The sequence below is a fragment of the Chrysochloris asiatica genome, unplaced genomic scaffold (assembly GCF_000296735.1).
Source record: "Chrysochloris asiatica unplaced genomic scaffold, ChrAsi1.0 scaffold00099, whole genome shotgun sequence".
NCBI lineage: Eukaryota > Metazoa > Chordata > Mammalia > Afrosoricida > Chrysochloridae > Chrysochloris > Chrysochloris asiatica.
The window spans coordinates 4,660,915-4,683,951 of NW_006408617.1; the positions used below are offsets into that span (position 1 = coordinate 4,660,915).

The 23,037-nt window shown below is 35.0% G+C and overlaps 1 protein-coding gene across 1 annotated transcript in view; it reads right to left on the minus strand.

Annotated features, from left to right (window-relative positions):
• The window catches only part of COBLL1 (cordon-bleu WH2 repeat protein-like 1), an 80,249-nt gene that overhangs the window by 14,222 nt on the left and 42,990 nt on the right, over positions 1 to 23,037 (minus strand). The window contains exons 8-12 of the mRNA XM_006867031.1: positions 11,492 to 11,639; positions 10,775 to 10,849; positions 9,248 to 9,364; positions 2,761 to 2,995; positions 1,547 to 1,653 (exon numbers count right to left, since the gene is read on the minus strand). Coding sequence (XP_006867093.1) covers positions 1,547 to 1,653; positions 2,761 to 2,995; positions 9,248 to 9,364; positions 10,775 to 10,849; positions 11,492 to 11,639 — 682 coding nt within the window. The remainder of the gene's footprint in view (positions 1 to 1,546; positions 1,654 to 2,760; positions 2,996 to 9,247; positions 9,365 to 10,774; positions 10,850 to 11,491; positions 11,640 to 23,037) is intronic.

Consider the following 23,037-nt stretch of genomic DNA (forward strand, 5'->3'; position numbering starts at 1 on the left):
GTTAAGAAAGATTCTGATGTTACCAATCACCAAGAGTGACAATGCAAATTATTGCAAATCAAGTGCAAATTAAATCAATTAGTATTATGTAAATGCACTTGTAACCCTAGCACTAACTGAAGTCTAATCTTAGCATAAAGAATTTGACTATGATTTTATAAAGTAAACAGCTTTAAATCATAATTTCCCAACAGGGGGTGCTACTGTTATTATAGTTTATGTTATGAGAAGTGAAAGAAGACAAAAAGAATTAGGAAATAATGTACTTTAGACCTTCTCAGTAAGGTGTCTCAGTAGATATTGAGGAGGTAAATGAATCAAGGATGCATATATTCAAGTTAAATATTGTTAATGTTGTTCAGTGCTGTCACATTGGTTCCAACTCATAGCGACCCTACAGAGGGTTTCCAAAGTACGGCTACTGGTTTGGAGCTGCCAACCTTGCCATGCATATAAAATGATTCATACATTTTTAACACTGGGGTTGTCAATGTCTTATCCATTATATATTTTTTGTTTCTAAGACTTTTAGCCTAGTTTATTAATATAGTCGATTACACATACATTAATATATATATGAATTTTTAGAAGCCACTTATCCCTTAAAATATAATTTTACCATATTTGCACCTTCTATTTGTGTAGCATCGTTTTTCAGAAATTCAATTCTAGAGTACGTATATCATAAAGTATGTACTATGTACTCAATATTCTAGCTAAATGCTATGGAAATTCAAATAAAGTATTGTATGTAAATTCTTTGATTCAAGTGTGTCCAATTTTTCTGAGAAGTCAAGACTATAGAAATACATAGACTCTAGTAATCCAGTAAGGAGCTCTGGTAGCATAGTGGTTACGAATGTGGCTGCGAATCTTAAGGTCAGCAGTTTGAAACTACCAGCTGCTCCGCAGGAGAAAGATGAGGCTTTCTGCTCCCGTAAAGATTTACAGCCTCGGAAACCCTGTACAGGGTCGCTGTGAGCCAGAACCTACTCCACGGCACATAACAACAACAACAACAAATAATCCAGTAGAAAACAAATGAAATGGTAAAAATTAGATAGAAGTAAATGGGCAATGATGGATAGCAAATGGTTTACACAATGCAAAGACAACAAGAACAAAGCAGAAAAGTTTCATTCAAAGCACAGCAACATGTATAAAGTAAAATAGGTTTAGACTGAGTTACAAGAAAGAGAGAAATAGGTTACAATTAGAGGCATAAAATGTACATTTTTAAAGATACAAGTTTTAAGTTATGAGAGAAAAAAAGTAGTGCACATGGGTTAAGCACTGACTTTGGAGTAATATTGCTAAGTGCAAATCCTAGGTTTCCCACTTACTAGTTATAGGGTTTGGGTCCATTTTATATTTTGTGGCTCAAGCACCTCTAAAATGGTACTAAAATAAATGAAACTTTCATCTTAAAGGAGACAAGTATTAAATGAGTCAGTATCAAGATTAAAGGAGTTCATCTATATAAATTGTTAAAATATTCCTTGGCTCATAATAAGTGCTACAAAGGTATTGGCTATCATTAGTTTACATAACTCACCATTCTCTTCATTTGTGCCCAATGACTTCAAGTGTTGTTGTACACTGCCAGTGGCTGTCACTTCATTGCTTGTGTTACATACTATAGAGTGTGGTCCTCTGTAAGATACAATACCGTATGTTATCTACTGATGCCATTCTCTCCCTCCCTCTCTCTCTCTCTCTCTCTCTCTCTCTCTCTCTCTCTCTCTCACACACACACACACACACACACATAGGATAAGAGAGCAGGCAATCATTTTCAGAGACAGATGGACCGAAGTAATCATCCCTTTCTGCCAAATACTGGAAATTTAATAGCAAAGAAAAAAATACAACTGTGAGAAAACGCTTCTATGAAACATTAGCTTTCATATGTTAGTCCTCTTACAAAGAAAGATGTAAGAAGCTTGGACAGTTTTTATTTTGTTACTATTAGCTATTAGACTTAAAAAATGGAAACTGAAACACTTTAGCTTACATTTGGCAAGGTCAACTATCAGATAAAGATATGGATTGAGCTCACTGATGCCTTTTCTCCACCGAAGATAGTCCTAAGCAAATTAGTGTAAAACTTTGACAAAGATGGTTGATGTTGCCTCACTGATTTCATCACTATTCAGTGTGGCATTTTAAACATAATATGAGTGGATTATGATATGGCCTACAATCTCTATGATCAAGAATAGGTGTCACATGCATCTCAACCTTCTTTTAGATGATCTATGGAGTACTTAGTGGAAAGTGTATTCTCTGCATCATAAAATCGACTATTCAAACAATATTAGTGATTTAATATTATACTCTAATAAGAAGAATTGCTTTTATATACCAGTCTTTAAAAATCCTGGAGAACTAGGCTGTGAAAATTGAAAAATGTGTTTCTTTTAGGTCAAATAGATAACACGTTAAAATGAAACTAAATAAAACAAAACTAAATTTTGAGTCATATAGTTAACTACATGTTTTTATTAACCAGATACAGAGGGAATGAGGACTGTTGAAACTTATTTTAGACCCAATTGCACACCTGCACATTAAAATACAAATACTTTATTAATAGAGGTTTTTTTTTTTTGTTTTTTTTTTTAAATGATGGCAAATGGATTGGAATCTGAAACCAAAGGGCTGGTTGTATTTGTATTAGAAACATCAAATCTACATTTCAGAAGACTAGTATTAATTAAACAAACTATTACTAACACTTCTGGCACACGGTCTACTTACTGTCCATCTGTGTTTCGAGCGTCTTGTTTTTCTTCCTTGGAGTTTTCTGAGGACTTCACAGTACCATTGCCAAAGGCTGAATCGGGATCATTTTTCATAGTATTTATTATATTAGTAGATATTAAAGGAGTATCTTGTGATTTTAGAGACAATTTTTCAGCTTCATTTTTAGGCACTTCATTCAGTTCTTCCTTTTCATCTATTTCGTCAAGACTGTAATCAGAGCTTATTCCAGCTACAAAGAAACACAGATATAATCCTAAATATTAATTTGCCTCATTCATTCTGTGCACAATTGGCAAATGAGGGATTTTTGAAATAATAAATAACTGGAGTATTAAATTTTGATCTAAAAGTGAAATATTTTTCAATGATAGAGAATCATGTTAATACACAACCATATTATTTTAGACACCTACTATTCTAAAAATAATATTCTAATATAATTAATTTTATCCAGGATATAAACAGGCTATTTAATCTCATGAACTTCAAATTACATATTTAAGAATATCTTTTAATTAAATGATTTGTATGTTCATGTAATAGCTCTTAAATGACATCCTAAATGAAAACTAGTACATGAGATTTTGTATTGTCTATAAATGCACTTACTAAATATAATTCAGTAGTTGTCAGTATTTACTATACTTTAGAATTACCTGAGCCCCTTTTAAAAATATGATGTCCATATCTCATTCTACTCCTATTAATCAGAATCTCTGGCAGGTGGGGCTGAAACATTTTATAGCTACTCAGATGATTTTCATGTGAAACCAGGAACTAGTGTCACTGAACTACCATTTATGCAACTAACACATATCAGGTTAGCACTGGACTGCTAACCACAAGTTGGTGGTTCAAACCCACCAGTCTCTCCTTTGAAACCCTATACAGGGTCACTATGAGTAGATATGGCACTTGACAACAACACATGTATTAATGTTTTGGTTTTTTATCACCAACTGTGCAAACCTCCTTCCCCCATTTTCACAAGCATTCTATGCATGGCTATTACTTGTGAAAAAATATGATAGATGCTTAATAGATTATTTAAAAGATACAAGTAGAATAAGTATGATACAATATAAATTAATTTTTATTATCACACAATTTGATTTTTAGAGACAACTTCCTTTAAAAGTATTTTCCTGTACATTATAGAAAATGTAATGCACAAACATAAGTATATATGCATACTGATATTTTTCCTTCTCTCTTTTTGTTGGTTTATTTAATAAAAATGAAAGCAAGCTTCTTATACTCGATCCTTTCCATCTTTCCTTTTTTCCACTTACCAGGTCTTAAAGAAGCTCTGTTAGCATAGTGGGTTACATGTTGGGCTGCTAACCCACAAGGTCAACAGTTTGAATCTACCACCTGCTTTGTGTGAAAAAGATGAGGCTTTCTGCTCCTGTAAAGATTTACAGCTTTGGAAACCCTATACAGGGTCACTATGAGTGGGAACCAACACCACTGCATATACCACCACCACTATGTTTTAGTTGTTGTTGTTATGTGCCGTAGAGTTGGTTCCCACTCATAGCGACCCTGTACAGGGTTTCTGAGGCTGTTAATCTTTACGGGAGCAGAAAGCCTCATCTTTCTCCCACGGAACAGCTGGTAGTTTCGAACTGCTGACCTTGTGGATCACAGCCCGATTCATAAACACTATGCTACCAAAGCTCCTCATATCAATGTGTATGTTGTGCATGCATGTCTGTGCCTTTGGACACACATTCAGATGTGTGTGGTTCTTTCAAACAGCTGTGGGCAATATAACATTGAATAAAAATGTATTTTATCATTACTCCTTAGCAGCAACTAACAATGGCCAGCGAGGTAAAAGAGGAGACAACCTAAGCAAGTAGTATCCACGTTTATTGTCAAGACTAGCTATGATAGTAAATTTAAACCAAAGAATGAGGTTCTGGAACTTAACTTATTTGGATGTATTTAAACACTACCATTTATATAATGGTAGCTGAACAAAGTTGAATTTTACAAGAGGGGGATTAGACTGCAATGATCAATACATCTATAAAAATTCAATAAAAAGCTTACGAATATTTGAATAATATTTCAAGTACTTAGTGTGCTTTTCATTAATCTTATCTTTGGGTATACAGACAGAAAAAATATGTTGCTTTTTCTCTGTTTTAAAAAGCGGGGAATTTTAACGGTTTTTTCCTCAATTGTAAAGGCATTAGTTAATTTTAAGTAAGTTTTCCTATGAGGATGCCCAAAACGGAATTTCCCCTGAACTTTCCTTATACGTATTTGACAAGTCATGTTTTATTACAAAATATGAACTAATCATAATGCAAGTGTGTTATATGGCATTCTAAATTTATAAAGGATACTCACATAATTTTAGACTCTATCTTGAGAAAAGTGAAAGATCGTGTTGGTTTAGATGTTAATGTATTATATAATGTCTTCTCAGTATTAAACAGTTTTTGAAATTACATTATTCAAAGTAACATTTAACAAATTATTAATAGCTACCATTTCCTATGACAAATATTTCAGAGATATACAGCTTTCTTTTAAGTAGGGTCCCTCTTTGAGAAACTAGCCTCAATCAAAGTATAAACAGTAAGTGAAATCCTTTCATATTATTTTTCTAGACTTGTATAACTTGATAATATGCTCATTAAAATATCATCATTTATTAGTTTGAAAGGCGTACTGGTGTGGCGTTGTAAGATAATGCACTGGACCGCAAGGTTTGGTTTGAACCTCAAGGTAAATGGTTCAAATTCACCAGCTGCTCCTTGGAAACTCTATATGGTGTCGTCATGAGTTGGATCCGACTTGATGGCACTTAACAATAACAACAACAACATTAGCTTGAAAAGCATACTATTAAGAAGGCTTATGAAAGGTACTGTTTTCGTTTTTTTAAAAATATCAAAGAACATTTTCATAGTTTGTTGTTCCTGACTAGTACAGATTTTCCCAAGTTTTGAAACTACTGAATTGAGTTTGTTTTGTTTATCTAAACAGATTTATGAGTCAGTCAAATTTTAGTTCTACCAAAAAAAAAAATTGGGGTTGTGAATAATGAAGGTAAACAATTTTGCCAAATGTTATATCACAACTCTTGCTATTTCAGCTTCATAAGCACTACAGGAAGAATATTTTGCTTCAAAGAATACTGTTCAAAATTTACTGCAGCTTTTTTTTAAAAAAAATTAACAACTGCAGAGTACAACATTGAAAACTAACAAAAACTTTTGAAAATATCTAAATTTATTTCATACTTATTCAGCTATATGTTTATTCAAATTATACTTAAAATTTGAATAATTTTAATTATTTCAGTCCCTCTGAGGATAGCAAATACTGACTGAAAAAGTGTATTAAATATTAGTATGTCAAAAAAATAAACTGATAGGAAACTAATTATTAAACAAAATCATCAAATTGTGAAGCTATTGTTCCTCAGTATAGCCTCCATGTAGTTCTGTATACTTCTGAGGCAGTGTTTCCATCTCTGTAACCCTTCCCTGTGTTCTTCAATTTACACCATGTTAAAATTACTTTGGGCATACTTGAGGGCCCGAAAGTGTGTTCCTTTTCTAAATGCTCTTTCACTTTGGGAATAAAACAAAGTCTGATGGGGCAAGATCAAGACTATAGAGTAAATGGGGTAAGAGTAAGGTTTCCTAACAAAATTGTTTAAAAACAGCATTTGCTACCCTCAAAGAATGAACAGGCAGATTGTCTTGATAGAAAAAAAACTGGGTGCAACTTTGCTGCACTTTTTCTCAAAAATGCAGTTTTCAATTTTCTTAAGACTTCTTCATACTTAGCTCCTGTAATCATTCTGTGTTCTTTTAGAAAATCTATCAAGATTAACCTTTTGGAATCCCCAAAACAATTGCCATAACCTTCTGAGCTGACCTCTCCGCTTTGAATTCATCTTTGAGGTCTTTCCGACCTTCCTTAAAATGTTGATCCATCTAAAAACTGTTGTTTTTTATGGGTCAGCATTCCTGTAAACTTACTGTAAAGCTTAAGATGTCCATTGAGTTACACTAAAAATTTGCTATTAGCCTGGACTTCAAAGCCATTTTTTCTTTGGTACAAAAGTATTATTTTGTTGAAGGCACCATAATGAGACGAAGACAAATATATTTCTGAGAGAATGTGTCAACAGCCAGACTCTGATTGCAAAGACTTGTTTAAATACGCTTTGTTTGTAATGAACCTGTGCATGCATGAACCGGAATTCTAGCAGCAAGATCTTTTGACTTACCCTAATACTCAAAATTCACAAAATATATTGTATAAAAAAGAGATACAAACAATTAAATTTTCAAGATTTTTTTCTTCTTTTTGTATTTCTAGTATTTTACTTGGAAAGTTAATAAAACAGTATTTCACTAAGACTTTTGGGATACTGGAGTCCTGGTGTGGTGCTGCTGTTGAATGTGCTGGACCACAAGGTCGGTTTGAACTGCAAGGTGGATGGTTCAAGCTCACCAGCCACTCCTCAGAAACCATAAACAGGGTCATTCTGATTCAGAAACAACTAAGTGTCACTTAACAACAACAATAACTTATATACTTCCTAGAGATGATGAAATTAGTAATAAACTTGCTAGATAAATACTAAACTTTGCTAAAACAAAATTATAATAAATTCAATGTACTCTGGTAGCGTAGTGGTTACGAATCAGGCTGCGAACCTTAAGGTCAGCGGTTCGAAACTACCAGCCGCTCCGCGGGAGAAAGATAAGGCTTTCTACTCCCGTAAAGATTTACACCCTTGGAAACCCTGTACAGGGTCGCTATGGGTCGGAACCGACTCGACGGCACTTCACAACAACAACAACAACTTTAATTTTTAAAATTTATTTAAAAATGCTCAATATTCATCAGAGTCTGGTTAGCTATTTCAAGGGAGAGTTGGTTTTGCTTTTTTTCATTTTATAAATTTGAGGTATAATTTGCATTCAGTAAAATTCATTTTTTTGAATACAGTTTTTCGAGTTTTGATGTAGTTAAATGACTACTACCATGGTGAAAATACAGAACAATTTCATTAACCCCCAAACTCCCTATGTCTCTTTCTACCCAACTCATTCCTTCAACCCCAGGTCTTGGAAACCAGTATTCCTATAGTTCTGCCTTTGCAAGAAGGTCATCTGAATCAAACACTACAGGCTGTAGCCCCCTGAGTTTGTCTTATTTTATTTAGCATAATGCTTTTAGGATTCATCCAATTTGCTACATTGATCAGTTGCTCATTCTTGCATATGGCTAAGTAGTATTGCAATAAATGAAAGCACATAATAGTAACATTCTTAGTTTAGAGACACTTGGATTGTTTCTCTCTCTCTCTTTTTTTTTTTGGTAATTGTGAACAAAAAAATCACAACTCACAAGCAGGTTGTTTTATGTGCAGATAAGCTTTCACTCTTCCTAGGAAAGCAACCAAAACTGGTATTGCTAGGTTATAAGGAAAATGTTTAAATTTTATTTTAAAACCTGCCAAACTCTTTTCTGAATTGGCCACACAATTTCACAATCCCATAAGCAAGGCATGAAAGTGTATTTAAATCACTGGTTTGAGATGATAAAAGCTATTACTGAGTCACTGAAAGTTGGGCAAAATTATGAGAGAAATTCAAGTATTGTTAAGTTGTTGCTAAGTGCCTTTGAGTCAGTTCTGACTCACTGCGAACCCTATAGGGTTTCTGAAGAGCAGCTGGTGAATTTGAACCCCTGACTTTGCAGTCCATTGCTTATCTTATAGTACCACACCAGGATTCCAGTTTAAGTATTACATAGCTATTGTATCTTCGATGCAATATTTATAATTTAAAAAAGAAACCCTAGTTAAAAGCAGGAGTACTGGTATGGTACACAGGATAAGCACTTAACCTCAAGGTCAGTTTGAACCTCAAGGTTAGCAGTTCAAACTCACCAGCTGCTCCTCAGAAACTCTATTCAGGGTCTCTGTGAGTCAGAACAGACTCCTCAGCACTTAACAACAAAACAACAACAATTAAAAGCAATACTATGAAAAATAATTGATAGCAAGGACATAATTCAATAAATAATATAAAAAATGAGGGGACTTTCAAACATTTGTGGAAGAAATTCATTATTCATGAACTTTTTGAAACCCCCTTGTATGAATATATATGTGTGTTATGTGTGTGTATAGACATATAGACTGTTACACATTGAAAATAAAAAATTCAACCATTTTCCCCCAAAATTAGAAAGCTAGGTAGAAGTTGAAATTTTTCAGAGGCACTGACTTTATTCATTTTTACTTTGTCAAATTCATGTGTTTGGTTAGGAAAAATAAAAAACAAACATGCATAAAGTATCAAGTGAGATGGGGGACACTGCTATCTGTTTATGACACATTTTTACACAAGGGTTCAGCAAACAACCAGCTCTAGACAAGATAATGTTTTACTCAGCAATAAAGAAAGCATCAGCAAGGAAAAGCCCCACCACCTACATGCCAGTGATGCCACAGCTGCCTCAGAGGTTCCAGGGTGCTCAGAAACCAAGGCTTCCTCAGAGTCTGTGGGCGCGGCAAACTGTTCATGATGGGGGAGCCCAGGGTCAAAGGAGGCTTCTGCTAAAGAAATAAAATCTGTAGAAATGTACTTAGACAACAGTTAAGGTGATCAGAGGTGAAGAAGCATTTCAGAAGAAATCAGATTTGCTAGCTCACAATTATTCATGCATTAAATAAGAAGAGATAAAAGGGAAAAAAGAAAAAAGGTATCAAGCAAAGTTTGAGTAGAATCATACTTCTTTCTACATTCCAGACTCTTGTCATTTCACTTATGCAATTTAAGTGAACATTATTGAATGAATTTCCTTTGTTTGACAAAACTATCACATTGATACTATTCTGGGTAGGAAGTGAAAACTGTTATCAGTTTTCTTATCTCACCATAGTATTTTTAAGGTATATTAAAATCTCAAATTCCGAAATACCAGTTAATTATTAAAACTCAAGAACATTTTTCCTCCTGAAATTTTCCTGTATTAGTGAATATTATTTTAAGCAATTTTCATACCTATCAATTTATTTCATGCTAAATTCTTAGCATAAAAATACTTTATTTTTAATGGTATTACTCATCTATTATATGTATTCATGGCTATTTTAACTGTGGACTCCTGGTGTGTGGTGCTGTGGGTTAATGCACTGGACTGCAAAGTAGGTTTCAACCAAAAGGCTGGCGGTTCAAGCTCATCAGCCACTCCCCTTGGAAACCTTATACAGGATCACTAAGACCTGACAACACTTAACAACAACAACTTAAACTATAAGGATTAAGAAATTTTATCATATTTATTTTTGTACTTGTCATTATACTACATATGTAATCTGTAGTACAATAGTACTAAACACTAGTATAGAAAACATTAGGAAAATATTATTTAACTCTTACTGAAATTTCATTTATTTGGAGAGAATCCAAAATGATATAATAGAAAATATTTTCATCCTATTAAAAAAATTTACAACTAGAATGTGCATACCATGTATCAGGGAGATTCAAAAAATTTGTAGTTAAATGGAATTAAAAGATAATGTCTAAGTGGAATTAGAAGATAATGGAATTCTTTTTGAAACTTCATATGTTGAATTCATACTTGGGACAACTGCTTAAAGAAACGGTGCTTTACAACTTTATGCAAATTTTCTTCTGAATACACAGAGGGGTCTTCCTGACTATGATGTGCCATTACTCAGGGGAAGGATGTGAATAAATGTTTAATTGACATTGTATAAGAAAAACGCAGGATCTCATTGGGAATTTACTCAAGATGTCATCCTAGAAGCAAAATATTGAGATCTGTTCATTTCAAAATTTATGACATATGATACTTGGAAAATCTGGGGATATGGGGCCAGAGGGTCTGTATCTCATTCATGTAGAGGATTATAACTGGATTAGATCCTTAATTATGATAAAAAAAATTTTCCCTTTCAGTAATTACAGGATTCAGAGTGCAGGTGCTATACCTGGGCTGGACAGTCCTCCGGGAGAGTTTGCTTCTGAAACACTGCTTCGAGGAGTTGTTTCTACAGAATGCAGGGCTAGGAGAAACAAAACAACACAACTCACAAACAATTCCTTAGTAGATTAATTTAGCTATTTAGTAAAGACATGAGCCCCAAACTTGTTGAAAACCATTTTGTTGTCTAGTTCTGAAGTAACTAAACTTCACTTAAATTCCCAAGGCTATACAGTCGCTGGAGAAGGATGTCATGCTGGGTAAGGTGGAGGGTCAGAGAAAAAGAGGAAGACCCCCAATGAGATGGATCAGCCAGGTGGCATCATTGATGGCATCAAGTGTGGCAGCAGTAGTGAGGTTGGCCCAGGATCGAACATTGTTTCGTTCTGCTGTGCATGAGGTCGCTATGAGTCGGTTCCGACTCGATGGCACCTGACAACAACAACAATATGTAGCAAATCCTGGAAAGGAAGTATCTTTCTGAATAAGTTCAGAAAGTATAAAATGCTGACTTTAAGATAATGGATTTTACAGTTTGTCATTTAAGTTTGTTATGTGGTAGACTTGACAAAGGCAATTAATTGAAAACTAGTGACGATGTGAAAAGCTTAAGGTAAATATTATTTTATTTAAACACCACAATATTATAGCTGATATCATTTCTACATCCTAGATTTAAAAATACACAATATACATTTAATGTTAATAGTAGAAGTAACATTACCTGTGGTTTGATTATGTTCATCACTTAGATTCACGGGCATTTTGGAGGGTGGGGATGGTGCTTTTCGCTTTGTCCTTCTCAAAGATGAACTCCCTAAGGATGTGCTACTGAGTGAGCCTGTCCTCACTATGCCCGTTCCGCAGGAACTCTATGGAAAACAAAATGACCATGCATAATCTTTTATTTAGAAACTAATATCAAACTCTAGGAAGCCGCTGATCTTTATGCCAAACACATCATCTAACAGAATGGAACATGATAGTCATTCATTCTTCAAAATTATTTATGGGGTATCTGCTATATGCCAGGAGCTGAGTCAAGAGATGGGTATGTATAGAAAACGAAACTACAGTTCTCCTCAAGACAGTCTATGATAGGAGATTGACATGCAAACAACTCATTATAATGTAGAGGACTTATAAGCAATACAATTAAAAACTAACATTCCAAGAAAGATACATTGGAAGATATTGGAAGTATATGGTTGAAAAGGCAAGAATCTGTGTATATCAACAGAGCTGGCACTGATTTAATCTCTTTCTGGCAGTGATGTATCAACAACAAACATTGAAAAAATCTTTATGTCTAATCATGGCAAGGCCGTTTAGGGTCACTGACTCCACAGCTAATGCTCACACGTAAGCATGTGACTGCCAGCAACCCTAAGACAATCAAGCCTCAGCAAGCTGGCTGGTACCTTTTGACCAATGGCCATTCATCTTGCTCTTTCCCTTTGCCAGAAAATTGCCTGCACAAGTCATTCTCAGATTTTTGTCTCTCTGACTTGAACCCTTCAAAATTCATTTCTCTGTCCCTCATTCCCAGAAACTATTTCTCTGAAAGTCACCAGTGATATCCATAGGACTAAATCAAAATCCATTTACTTGCACTTAGCAGCCTTATTTGGAATTGACCACCCTTTTCTCCTCAAAATACTTTGCTCACTTCCAGTGCCCTTTCTTTGGACAGACAGTAACTTTCTGGATACCCTGTTTTCCTTGTTAGCTCCTGACTTAACATTAGTATGACTTTGATAGCTTCTTCTTTGAATCTACCCTTACTCTCTATGTGATCTCATCTATGCTATTGGTTTTAAATATTCACATGCTTCTGTCCCTATCATGAAACTCTGTTTTCATCTTCACTTAATGTCCAAGGTCATCTCAAATGTAACATGTCTAAAACTGAGATCCTAATAACTCCGCTTCTCTCCTCACCCCAGAAGTCTTGCTCTTCTCACAATCTTGTCTATCTCAGTAAAGAGCAAGACATTTCTTCCATTGCTCCAGACAGACAGCTTTTTCTCTTCCCTCTTATCCTCCATATGGACTCCATTCTGTAAAAGACACCTGGCACCCAGCCACTTTCGAACACCTCAACTGCTACCACACAATCCAAATCATCACCATGATGGCTTTCCACTTGGCACAGAAAAGCCAAAGTCCTTATGAATTCTAATACAAAATGGTTAAAAATATTTTTTGAAAATGCTAGGAAAGCTACTGCTTTCTAGCCAGCATTCTTAAACGGTGTTTTTTTGTGTGCACTTAGGTTTATATTCCTAATTGTTTTTGTTGTTGGTAAGTGCTGTTGAGTTGGTTCTGACTCACAGTGATCCTGTATAGGGTTTCCAAGGAGTGAGTGGTGGGTTTGAATTACCGACTGTTTCATTAGCAGTCCAATGCTTATCCTACAGGACTCCTAATAGTTTCCCAATAATTCTACTCTTACATTAGTCAAGGCTGGGTCACCCAGTATTTTGGGGTTTGAGCTTTTATATAATTGGTGAGAGGCAACCGAGTGTTTGCCTGTTGAACAGCAGCCCAGGATAATGGTTACCAAACAAATGGGCTTTGGAGTCAACAGGTCTCATCCAGGAAGCATGCAACTTATGGACTCTGACCTTCAGCCTTCACAGATGTAAAATGAGAAAAGTAACAGTGGTTTCTACCGGTTGTAATGCTTAAATGGAATGGCATATGTAAACCCTTTGCACCATGACTGGCATATAATACATGCTCCATAAACACTCACTAATATTATATGCACTGTAGCATAAGCACTGGACTGCTAACTTCAAGATCAGCAGTTCAAATCCACCAGCTGATCCTTGGAAACCCCATACAGGGTCACTATAAGTTGGAACCAATTCGACGGCATTTAACTACAACAACAACAACAACAACAACAACAAAGTATGCAAAAGTTCCTTTAAGTGAAACATGCAAATGAGAATACTTACTAAAGAGAACAGAGCAAAAGTTATGGCTAAATAGGAGGCATTTATTCTAAGAGCGTGCTTTCCCTTGGGTGGTGGTGGTGGTGGTGGTGGTGATGGGGTCCCTCTAAGCATCACAGTCAGTTATAACCAAGCAGAAACCCTAACAGTACTCCACATTCAGGGACATATACTTTGCCCACTATAAACCCACTGTTTAGAAACTCCACTTTGAAACAACTTTAGGCAGCTTTATCAGACCTTAAGAAAATTTAATAAAAGCTGAACTCGAATACCAATTTGTTAAATATTGTTGGTGTGTACATGGATGTGTCTTATATTAAAATAAAACTATTAAGGACTGTTATATATGTGTCATATTATAAAACAAAACAAAAAACACACAATGAAACTGCCTCCTTTTTTTCCAGGTCTCACAAGTTTTCTGCCTAACAGGGTACAGTCTTACCACTTTCCTGTCACTTGTTTGAGTGGAAAAGATTTGAGTTTTCCTTCTCTGACAGGTTTCTGCCTTACCAGAATTCAAACGTTTGTAGATTTTACTGTATATAATTTTGAAATATATAGTAGACAACTGTCATTTGAAAAATGAAGGTTATAGAACTGTACATGCTAATAACTGTCTTTAGAATTTGCCATCAAGCATCATTTCCTTTTGTCAAGCTATCACTGAAGTTTTATAAGGAATTGTTGTTGTTGTTGTTGTTGTTGTTAAGTGCCAATGAGTTGGTTTTGACTTATACAGACCCTGTATAGGATTTCCAAGGAATGGCTGGAGGGTTTGAACTACTGACCTTTTGGTTAGCAGTTCAGTGATTTTTCCTAAAGCAACACCCCACCAGGACTCCATAAAGGTGTTAAAGGATTAAATTATTTAAAACTTCAAATGGTTAACAAAATAAGAAAACAGCAAAATTTCTTCTTACTAAGGGAAAATGTTTTGGTTAATGATTAGACATAATTATTTACTTTAGTTTGAGTCACTGATAAGACTGTAAGCATTTAAAAAACTGCACCTTTAACAGGAATGCATATCACCAAATTTTATGATCTGTGAAAAGGAAAACACTGCAAGGAGAACCTGAATACACTGGCAAAAGTGACAAGGTCATGTTGAAAATAATGCCAGATAGTTAATCTCCTAAAATTCACACCCAGACCTGAATTCAGGTTCACAATGGAACTAAATTTAGCTAACAACCAAGTAACATTCAGTAGATTAATTGAGTACCAGCCCTGTACCAGTCATTAGTTTCCCTATCAATCACAGTTGAATTATACAATGTGGGGTCATTGAAATCAATATAGTCTAGATCAAAAGAAGAGTTCAAGAATACAGATGGAAAAAAAAAAAATGAAATAAGGTATAAGAATACAGTAGCCCACTTCACTGACAGTGTTAAATCCTTCTATTATAGGCTTTTGTTTTTCATATTTGTATATAGTATGGATTTCACATTTGGAATTAGGGTGGGGTTACAGAATGCAATCTAAAAAATTTCTTCAATTTGTCTTAAAATGGATTTTTTTTTTTTTTTTAAAGGACAGACTGAAATTATCCTCCAACCTGCACATTCCTAATAGGAACTATGAATACTATGAAATATTTTATAATGGGTATTAAGTCTACCCAAATTTACTCACAATTATGTTCCAATGACTGAATTTTACATATAACTGAAGAAGACACTTGTAGTTTTCCTTTGAAATTTTAATGGAAGAAGTCTTTCTAAAATAATTGAGAACTGAGAAAGCCAAGTCAGTTTTCTTAAATGTCAATATTTTTATTGTTGTTGTTAAGTGCCGTCAAGTCGGTTCTGACTCATAGTGACCCAGTTTAGGGTTCCTGAAGAACAGCTGATGAGCTTGAACCGCTGACCTTGAGGTTCAAACCGAATTTGCAGTCCAGCGCATTAACCCACACCACCACAGCAGGACTCCATTTCAATATTAGTATACATATGGGGTGCTATGGGCTAATGCATCAGACTGCAAAGTCATTTGAACTGCAAGGTCAGTGGTTCAAGCTCACCAGCTGGCTCTTTGGAAACTCTACACAGGGTTGCTATGGGTCAGAATCTACTTGATGGTACATAACAACATGTATGTTATGCTGTCATGAAAGCACATACAAGGAGGTGGTAATGGTGTGCTCGGGAGTTGGTTGCGACTCATAGCCACCCTGCATAGGGTTTCCAAGGCTGTAAATCTTTTCAGGAGCAGAAAGCCTCATCTTTATACTACAGAATTGCTGGTAGTACCCAACTGCTGACCAAGAGGTTAGCAGCCTGACTCGTAACCACTACGCTACCAAAGCTCCTTATACAAAGAGGCACTTTATTAAGTTTACAAAATAGGCAAAGTATTGAAGACAAGTTTTCAAAATCATGATGAAATCTATTATTAATGCTGACTTGGACGTAAAGTTGCACTGCTTTGTAAGATGTAAACAATATATAGATTTATATGAAAAAAGATAAAATCACTAGAAACCTCAACAAATACAGATCACCTAACAGAAGTCTGAAGTCCATCCTTTCATTCATGAATTTGTAACTGTACGCATCACACACACACATACACACAAACATACACATAATTTGATTTGTACTGGATGATAGTAAACACACAATTCCTTTATGGTGGATTTTGAGACAAAAAATCATTATGTTTTAGTTGGGACAGACAAGTTTGCTTCTTATGCCCCGATTTTCCCTGTTCTACCCTAGTGTCTCCCTTGAGTGGCATTTTTTTCTTCTTCCAAAAATTTAGAACTCATATTTTGTATTTTTCTATTCTCCAAATAACTGACTCCATGGCACACAACAACATTCTCCAAATAAGCCTGTTTAAAGATTGATCATCAACACCAGTGAAAGTCTTTGCCTATGTATACTCTGACTAAAAGCAATCTTATATAGGGCTTCTGAGACTATGAATCTTTGTGGGAGAAGAAACTGTTGTCTTTCTCCCTCTGAGGAGCTGGTGGGCTCAAACTGTTAACCATGTGGTTCGCAGTCTAATATTTATTGTACAGATCTACCGTGCTCCCCTCACACCATGTAAGCAGTCATACATTTGGCTAATTTCAAGGTAGTTTCCATATATCTGTTGAAATATATATTCTGAGAGAAAACAATGAGATTAGAGGTGGAATTACTTATGACAGTGTTGTAAAGTGCCATTGAGTTGGTTCTAGTTCATGGCGAACTTGTATAGGGTTTCTGAGGAGCAGCTAGTGCACCTGAACCACTGGCCTTGCAGTTCAAACCGACCTTCCAGTCCAGCACATTATTAACCCATAGCACCACATCTGTTCTAAATACCACCACCAATAATTCTGGCCTTTTTTAGATGTTAACTAGAATTAACGTTTTTAGAATATTCTTAGTGGCAGAACTAGCCACTAGATTTATTTTTAAAGTTGCTCTGGTAGCGTAGTGGTTACGAATCAAGCTGTGAACCGCAAGGTCGGCAGTTCAAAACTACCAGCTGTTCCACTGGAGAAAGATGAGGCTTTCTGCTCCCATAAAGATTTACAGCCTCGGAAACCCTGTACAGGGTCACTATGAGTTGGAACTGACTGCAGGGTTCAAAAATCCTCAGAATAATGATGCCCCAAATAGGCACCACTTGGTTTGGCGCTACACGATAATGCACTGACCAGTGTTTCAAACTCACCAGCCACTCCTTGGAAACCCTATACAGGGTCATTGTGAGTCTGAACCAACTTGACAGTGATTAACAACAACAACAATATGAGATACTACATATAACTGATTCTTAATAGTGGTAACTTTTTATTGCTGAAAATATTCAAACTGTCTAAAGATGAGGACTTAATTTAATAGTGCATCTTGAATGAAGAAAGGCATGATGAACCAATAGTAAGGAAAGCCCAGAACTGATCAGAACATAAGTATGTCTAAGGACGTGGTATGAAAATACCAAAAATATACATGTTAACAGAGTTTAGGGCCTGCAGGTTTAAGGAAAAAAAAAAAAGAGTCGCATATAATAAAAAAACAAAAATTAGGTCCAATTCGCTTGTTCTATAAGAAGAGTCAAAGCTAGATATGAATTACTCCACAGGTTTTTGACAAATTACTCCACAGGTTTTTCAATACGAACCCAAATCTGTCTCTTTCTGCCCTGGCTTCTGCTAACACGTTCTGGTTATCAGTGAAGGACAAGTCTTTTCTTTTATGGCACTGAATGTCACAATGGTTAAGAGGTAAAGTTAATACTGTGAGTACTTCTAAAGTGTTTACCACTGATTATTTTTAATACTATTTTGTTATCTCGGTTTGCAATGTTAGAGAGCCAAAATTTTTTGTGTACAAATAGATCAAGAAGAGAATCCCATCTGAATGCCATAGATGACCTATTGCTCTTCATGTGGTATTATTCCTTTAAATTGAGCTACTTCATAAAGAGCATAATTATTTTAAGTCAGATGAAAAACTGGCAGAGCTCTGAAAATTTATGGTTTAGAGGGTTATTGTGAGGGTCCTTAAATGAGTAATGTGCTTAGATCAAGAACCAATGGTGGAGAAGGAAGAAAGAAGTCCAAAAAGTGGTGGTACTGGTGGAAAACAAGTCTCTGGGAAGTGATGGGATATTGTTTGAAATGTTTCAACAAACAGAAGCAACACTGGAGGTATTTATTCATCTGTGCCAAGAAATCTGGAAGACTGTTACCTGACTGATTGATTGAAAGAGATCTTATTTGTACCCATTTCAAAAAATGTGACTCAACAAAATGTAGAAATTATCTAACAATATCATTAATATCACACACATGTAAAATTTTGCTTACGATCACTAAAATGGTTACTGTAATACATTGACAGAGAACTTCTAGAAATTCAAGCCAGATTCAGAAGAGGGCAGGGAATAATGGATACCAGTGCTAATATGAGATGGATCTTGGCTGACAGCAGATGAAATAAGAAAAGTGTTTTTTGAGAGTCTGGTTTTTCTTTAACATTTGATCACATTGTTGTTAGACGCCAATGAGAAGCTACTGACTCATAGCAGCCCCATGTGGCATAATATAACTGCCCCCATATGTTTACCTGTGTTCTGTTGACTATGATAAGATATTCAACTGTGTATCATAACAAGATGTGGCTGAAATTGCAAAGAATGAGAATTCAGAACACTACTGTACCACTCATGTGGAACCTGTACATAGACCAAAAGGCAATCTTTTTAATAGGACAAGGGGATATTGCTTGATTTTAAATCAGGAAAAGTGTGCATCAGGACTGTATTCTTTCACCCATATTTATTCAATCTGTATGCTGAGCAAATAATGAGAAAAGCTGGACAATATGAAGAAGAACAAGATGTTAGGATTGGAGGAAGGCTCATTAGTAACCTGTGATATGCAGACGATATGAAATTGAAGAAGACGAAACACTTACTGATGAAAATCAAAGACTACAGCCTTCAGCATGGAGTACACCTCAATATAAAGAAAACAAAAATCCACACCACTGGACCAATAAACAACATCAAGATAAATGGAGAAAAGATTGAAATAGTCAAGGACTTCATTTTACTTTGATCTCTAATTAATACCCATGGAGCAGTAATCAAGAAATCAAACTATATGTTATACTGGACAAAAACAAAACAAAACAAAAAAAACGTAAAATGTAAAAAAAGGTGCACCTGCCCAAGCCAAGGTATTTTCAATTGCCTCATATGGATGTGAAAGCTGGGCAATGAATAAGGAAGACCAAAGAAGAAGTGATACCTTTGATTTATGATGTTGGTAAAGAATACTGAACATACCACAGGCTGCCTGAATAATGAACAAATCTGCGTTGTAAGATACAGTCAGAATATTCCTTAGAAACGCGATGGCCAAGAGTTTGTCTCACTTACTTTGGGCATATTAGCAGGAGGAAACTGTCCCTGGAGAACGACATCATACTTGGTAAAGTAGAGTGTCAGTGAAAAGGGGGAAGACCCTCAAAGAGATGGATTGACACAGTGGCTACAACAATGGACTAAAATATAGTAGCGACTATGATGATGGTACAGGAATGGGCAATGTTTTCATATTTTTGTGCATAGAGTTGCTATGAGTCTGAACTAACCTGATGTCAGCTAATGATATTGACAAAAGTGCTGGAACCTTGCCTAGCATATTGTAGTTGGTTGTTGTTAAGTGTCATCAAGTTGGTTCCTATTAATAGTGATCTTGTATAGGGTTTACAATGAGCTGCTGGTGGGTTTGAACAACGAACCTTGTGGTTAGCATTCCAGTAAGTATCCTACAGCACATACTAGAATACTAATAAGCACTATATAAGCATTGGAGTCCCTGAGTAGTGATTACAGTTAACACATTTGCTTGCTAACCAAAAGTTTGGAGGTTGATGTCAACACATAGATGTCTTGGAGGATAGATCTAGAACACATTTCTGCAATTGTTGCATTGAAAACCCTATGCAACGAAGCTGCACACTGACACAAGAAACCACCATGACTTGGAATTCATTGACAACTGTTGTGTGTGGTGTGTACAACCATAGTCATTACTTTTGTTAATCATTGATTATGATGCTTTGAAAAGCTGATGAAAATTACATAGGCAAAATATGTATTATACCTGTCAAAACCTTAAAATGATTAAATATTATGCTGGTACATTCTTTTACTGAATGAAACAATCATATTTTTAGAAGACCAGACAGCTGTATCTTCATATATCAACTGCAAATGCCATGGTAACCACTGTTTCTAGGCAATTGTAGATTTATGTGAATGGTCCATTTATTATATTATAAACAAAATGGAGAATGGGACAATCATATGTTATCTGGAGAATAAAATTTAATATTTCTTACTGATTACAAATACAAGTGCTATTAAAATAAAGGAATATAACCTTAATTACTCAAAAAAACAAGGAGGATCAGAATTCACTAGCAAAACCAAAGACATATTTATTATAAATGTCAATGTATTATCTTATCTGCTTATAAACCATGATAAATACCAAAAGTTAAAACCAAGTAAGAAATGCATAGCATAAATCTTGATCAAAAGGCAATTAAATCATTTGTTAAAAACTAACATAAATATTGAATTTCACTTGCATAATACTAGATGGAATAGAACTGCAATTTAAAAGAACTGCAATATTTTAATATTTATTTCTCTGTAGAAGAATAAAAAACAGACCATATGAACTGTCCAATAACATCCTGAAGAAAATGATGGACCATTTTAGATGCTGTTAAGTGTCATCAAGTCATTTCTGACTCATAGCATAAAGGGTTTCCAAGGAGCAGCTGGTGAGCTTGAACCACCGACAGAGTAAAAGCCACTCACTGTTGCATAAACAATTCCAAGAAGCAAAGCTACAATAAACATGCACAAAAATGAAAAATTTTACCCAAAGGCTCTGTCTATGGGACACAATCACTGTCAATTTCTGTATAGTTCTTCTTCTTCAAATTTAAAATGGGTTTTAAAAGCTCACTGTCAATAAGACCAAGGCGTCCTTTGACCACTGGTTTATTAAATGTGCTTTTGACAGACACTTGGTCAGCAGATAATATACAGAAATTAGATTTCTGAACTTAGTTTAAATCACAGAATTTGAAGTCACTTTCAATTTATGTCAGTTATTGAATTTTAAAAGACCTCTGTCAAGCATTAAAAAGCAAATATATCAGTTTGAGGACTAAGGTATGCCTGAACCAATCCATGGTATTTTCAGCTGCCTCATATGCATGTGAAAGTTGGACAATAAATTAGCAAGACCACAGAAAAATCGATACATTTGAACTATGGTGTTGGAGAAGAATATTGAAAGTACCACAGACTGCCAGAGAACAAACAAAAAAGTCTTAGAAAAACTATAGCCAAAATGCTCCTAAAAGCCAGGGTGACATGACTTAATCTATCATACTGTGGGTATATTATCAGGAGAGACCAGTCCCTGGAGAAGGGCACCCTGCTAGAAATGGAGAAGGTCAGCGAAAAAGAGGAAGACCTCCAACAAGATGAACTGAAATTGTGGCAACAACAATGGACTCCAGCATAATAGTTGTTAGAGCGACACAGGACAGGGCAGGGTTTGGTTTTGTTGCACGCAGTGTTTCTGAGTAGGAATCTACTCAATGGTACCTGGGAATAACTGAATTTCTAACTTTCCTAATTTTATAAATACCAATTTTATTGTGAATAACTATACGCAGTTTATACAACAGTATCTACAATATGGCTCATGTAAATCACAGCAGGACTCAGCTATATCTTGCTACACAAATGGCATTTAGGAAGAATCATATTTACAAAATGCACAAAACCTACCAAGAAAAAACGTCTAATTAGAAAGTCTTTTTTTTGCCAAGTGAACATTTTTAAAGAAAGGAGAATATTTGCATTTTAACGGGAAAGTAACATTGGACTTGAAATCAGGTAAGAGTACAAAGACATTGGGAACATGGAAAAGACAGTGTAGAAATTAGGGTTAAATACTTATTTTTGAGATTATATTCTTTAAATGGAAATAATAGTTTGAATGCAGAAACATTAAAAAAAAAAAAAAGGTTTAAGACAAATTTAATCTTCCTTGAATATTCTGGAAGCCATACAATTAGTAGTCAAAATTAACTAAGAAAATCAAGTTTTAAGCTGAGTATTTGCAGTTTAAGCTCCAAAATCACTATCTAAATACATTAAATTGCCAATATTGAGAAGTATCTCAGAGAAGTGGGGCAAATGATGATACGTGGACAGCCAAAATAAAGAAATATGTGTTGACATTTTTTCCCAAGCTACTGTCAGACTTACTTATCACCAAGCCTTAAATAAGACAAACATAGTATCAAATCAATGACTCTTTAAAATTTCAATAGATTCAGATGAATCAAACTATGCTAATTATAAATCAGTTTGCTATACAAACTGTAATCTATCTCTAGGTCCGTTTTCCATAGAAATACTTTCTTTCTCTTTTATATTAAAGGATGTATTGGGGGTAGGGGGAATTGGAAAATCAGAATGCTGTCCTTCTATTAAACAGCGCACCCTTGTGGTTTATTTGACAATCTAACCAACCAAACAAAAAATTACAAGGAAAGAGTGTATCTAAAATTCTTCATGAACTTAGAACTGATTCTGTCATATATATTTTTCCATTCATAGCTTTCCAAGCAAAGTAGTAAAAATGTTGCCTTTTAAATTTTCAAATTCAAATTTAAACTATTCAGATAGGTCTATAGATAATGATTATCATTGATTTTAAATTTAAAGTAAACAAGCAGTAAAAAACTAAAAT